This window comes from Gavialis gangeticus, unplaced genomic scaffold (assembly GCF_001723915.1).
Source record: "Gavialis gangeticus isolate Ggan-Ray unplaced genomic scaffold, GavGan_comp1, whole genome shotgun sequence".
NCBI classification, from domain to species: Eukaryota; Metazoa; Chordata; order Crocodylia; family Gavialidae; genus Gavialis; species Gavialis gangeticus.
In genome coordinates, this window is record NW_017728964.1 from 13,841,441 (window position 1) to 13,845,593 (window position 4,153).

Below are 4,153 nucleotides of genomic sequence, written 5' to 3' on the forward strand. Positions count from 1 at the left end.
AAAAAAAAAAAAAAAAGGAAAGCAGTACCTCCATCTTGAGACTCAATGGTGATGATACCCTCTCTCTCTGGTCCAAAGCCTTGCGTGGTCTTAGCTTGCACTTTGAACTTGTATGGGACATTCTCAGTCAGGTAGGGCACTGTCAGGGTAGTTTCTGGGCTGTCCCCCTCCACATAAATGTTCCTGGGTTCTCCTAATCCAGACAGACACACAACAGGTGAGGAGCCTGAGACAGACCACATGTGGTAGTTCCTCTACACCCATTCCCATCCACTTTTGCTTGCTTTGCTTCTACCCATCTACCCCAATACCCAGCAGGCTTCCACCATCTTCTTCTCTGCCTGCTTTATTCCATTCTCAACCTACGCCCTGCCCTTCATTACCAACCCAGCTGCTCTGTTAGAAGAACCACATTTCAATGACCCCTCAGGGTCTCATTCACATCCCACCCAACAGGGCTACTGATGGGCCTAACCCAGAGCAGGAGGCTCCGCTGCTGGAGCAGGTTTAGAACAATAAAACTGCCATTTACTGGGTCAGCCCATAGGCCCATCTTGCCCGGTGTCCTGTGTCATGCAGTGGCAGAGAGTGGATGCGGAAAGGGAGAGTGAACAGAGAATAACCAGGGTTTTTTCCACTCTTCCTCTCCTCCTTGCAGCCTCCAGCATTTAAGGTCTAGGAAGCTCTGATTCACAGGCTGTCCCCCTAGCTCCCATGCTCAATAGCTGCTGATGCCCCTTTCCTCCAAGAAGGTGTCCAATCCCTTTCTGAATCTGGCAAAACTGTCAGCTTCCACAACAGTTTGTGGCAATGAGCTCCATTCTTAAATTACATGGAGTGTGAAAAAAAGAGTTTGCAGCTCTGGTCTGCTTCTCTCCAGTCCCAGCACAAAGACAGCAATTTGTCATTTCTTTTATGGTTTGTTTCTCCCTGCACAGAGACCTGGGATCACCCCAGAGCAGCAACATACCTCCTCCATGCAGCATCTCACAGGTGACCATGTAGCCCAGAATTGCCCCGTTGGGTTTGCGCGGTCGCTCCCAGCTGAGCTGGAGGGAGTCTGGGCTCAGGGCAGTGAACACCAGGGGGCCTGGAGCACTGGGTGTGCTCAGTGTGAATGGCGAACCTGCCAATGCAAGAGCAAGGTATTAGTATTGGACAGCAGAGACATGGACCGGGTCATTCAAGCCATGAGTCAGGAAGTCTCCACTGTCCGCCAGGATAGTTCGGAAGCTGGGGCACTGGGAAGCTGCACTCAGGGAGGAGGGAGCAGCAACCAGGAGTTCACAGAGCCCAGACTTCTCCATGGGGGCTTGTGTTTTGGAGCAGGGTGTGGCCATGGAGAACACAGCACTCAGGCCAGGTCCTGAGAGTTCACTCCAAGGCAACAGATAGGCCAAACTGGGCAAAACCAGTGCTGTTCCCCCTCACCTGGCACCGGGCTCAGAGGGCTCTGCGGATCCACCTGGGACTCAATGGTGATGACGCCTTCTCTGTCTGGGCCCCAGCCCTCCTCACTCTGGGCCTTCACCTTGAAGATGTAGGATTGGTTGGGCAGCAGGTCCTCCACCACCACTGAATTTTGGCTGGGGTGGGGGATGGTGAGTCTGTATACTTCTCCTGAGGGAAACAAGCAATAGGTCACAAAGGCAGGACCGCAGCTTTCACTGGGGAACAGCACGCTACCCGCATCACGTGAAGGTGTGTGCACCAGTTGAGCTGGGTCGAGCAAGGAGGCTTCGTTAACCCCCCATCACAAGGCTTGGCATCATGCCTCCAGCAGTGGTCGGGACCTCAAGCTGACTTTACGAGGCACATAGCCTGGTATAACGCTGCTCTGTGTGTGCCTCTCTGGGAGAAGTCTTCCTTGATCCTGACTGCCTGACCTGTGCACATGGCCCCTCCTGTCCTCACTATGGATGGTCAGATTATCCTGCCCCATTTATAATCCAGCTGTAGCACTGATCTGTGGGTTGCAGGGCAAAGACAGAGCAGCTGGAAGTCTGCTGTGGAGGGTGTCGGTCCAGTTGCTGTACCTACCCCATCCCTGCCGTTCCAAGTCTGTGGTTGCTGCTAAACAGGCCCTTCCTCATCTCCTGAGGGAACCCCCCAAGATCCTGTGGTTGGAGCTAGAAGTTCATGACTAAACTCTGACCATAACTAGCAGCGTGGGAAAAGAGCCTGACTTATCTTCACCTTCTACCTACACAGCCCAGGGCATGTTGCAGGTGTCAGTGATCGTCTCCTTCTCACGGGGGGGAACTCAGGCATGCTGCAGTTAAGAGATTTGCGGGGGCCACACAGCATATCTGTGGCAGAGCCGGGATTAGACTCTAGGGATTCTGGTCCCACTAAAACCAGTGGCACGAGTCCCGGTGGCTTCAGAGGCAGTAGGATCTCTCAAGCCCTTTGCTTGAGCGTTCTGCTTGCACTGAGCTCCTGCTCCCATTACTACAGCTGAATAGGGCTCACTGACCTCCGTTGAGGAGTTGGTACTGCACGCTGTATCCCTGCACCTCCTTCTCGCACTGCGGCTCCTGCCAGCTGACTTTCAGAGAGGTGGGTCCCAGCGCCGAGAAGACCAGGCGGGTGGGTGTGTCGGGGATGCCCGGGGTCACCCTGGAATCTGAGGCAGGGAGGGAAAGTCACAACCTTGGATTCACAGGCAAGGGGATGGAGGGGGAAAGAAACGGACATGCGGGAGAGCGGGATGGTCCTGATGAGTCCAGGGAGAATGCGGCAAAATGTCCTCTCCACAATCGCTGGGGGGAACCTAAGCAGAGGGGCCAAGACCTGGGCTAGCTAGGTCTGAACACCTGTACGAGCGGATGCTGACTCCAATGCACGGCAGCCTCTGGGCTCAGAGCAGCCACAGCCTGACTTAGCCAAGGCTGAAAGCCTCCAGCCATTTCTCTAGCCAGATCTCCACCTCTCGGTGTGAGGTGCTGGGCACGGCCAAACTCACTCACCCTGAGGCACCCTGTCCGGGCTGCTCAGTGCTTCGTGGACATCTTCGGAGTGAATGCGACTCCTGGCCTTCTGGGGGAGGGGGTAGTGCACCCTAGGGGGAGCATTTTGCCCTGACAGGCCTGTGCAGAGAAAGAGCGGGGAGGAGGGTGGGGGTCAGACTAGCCATCTGTGTTGGGCTTTGCTGCTGGTGGGTGGGAGGGCGTCAGAGACAGGGGCATGGTATCAACTGCTGGGTATCGCACAGAATGAGCTGTCCCTACCCATTCGTATGCTGTTCACCCGCCAGCCATCTCCCTAACCTTTACAGAGATGTATTTGGTAGCTGGTTGGTCTGAGACAAAAAAAAAATGCAAAACTCTAGAACTCTTGGTTCAGAGATGAAACCTTTTATTCGACCAACTAAGAAATCGCAAACAAAAATAGAAAAAGAAGAAGATTTTTTTTGTGATTTCTTTGTTGGTCTAACAAAAGGTATCGTCTCTGAACCACGAGTTCTAGATTTCTGCATTTCTAACCTCTACGCATTCTTCTCGCTGGCCGCTACTTTAGTCTCCAGTTGACAATAACCTACCCACATCCTTCCCCATTTTCAAGGGTAGCAAACCTCCCGCTTTGTACCAGGAGTCAGCTTTACCTGCCCTCAGTGCTTACACATCAGAGTGCTTTGCAGTCACTGGCCCCAGAAATGAATTCATCTCCCTGGCACAACTGGTAGGCAGGCAGGGGAGTATAGCTATCCCTGTTCTACAGAGGGGGAGGCAGGTATGTGCCTGGGTCACACAACAAGGGAGACTGGGAACCCAGGAGCTCTTGGCTCCCAGCCCCATGCTGAGTCCATTGGACACTGCTTCCTTTGCAAACAGCACCTTCAGAGCCAGGAAAGGCTGACAGGGCTATGAGGCACCACTGCCCTCATGGCAGTATAAAGACCTCACTGGTGAGCAGCCCCTACATGCCTGCAGCTGAGCTAGGCTGGTGTATTTCAGAAGGACATTTTGCGTTATGCACACATTCTCCCTGATGGTCCTGCAAGGCCTGTGGAGAGAGACACAGAATGGGTTGGCTTGTTAGGAGCCAGGACCTCGGTGAGATGTTGCTGGTGAGTTGAAGAGATCGTTACGAGCAGGGCAAGGGGTGGGGAGAGGAGGAGGCCTCACTGGGGACCCATGACAGCGTGGGGACC

At 54.1% G+C, this 4,153-nt stretch overlaps 1 protein-coding gene across 3 annotated transcripts in view; it reads right to left on the bottom strand.

Moving 5' to 3' along the window:
- Positions 1-4,153, bottom strand: part of ITGB4 (integrin subunit beta 4) — a 57,196-nt gene that overhangs the window by 4,691 nt on the left and 48,352 nt on the right. For all 3 annotated transcript variants that reach the window (XM_019503412.1, XM_019503404.1, XM_019503421.1), the window contains 4 exons: positions 2,477-2,626; positions 1,432-1,620; positions 971-1,126; positions 29-193 (listed from right to left, as the gene is read on the bottom strand). In XM_019503412.1, coding sequence (XP_019358957.1) covers positions 29-193; positions 971-1,126; positions 1,432-1,620; positions 2,477-2,626 — 660 coding nt within the window. The remainder of the gene's footprint in view (positions 1-28; positions 194-970; positions 1,127-1,431; positions 1,621-2,476; positions 2,627-4,153) is intronic.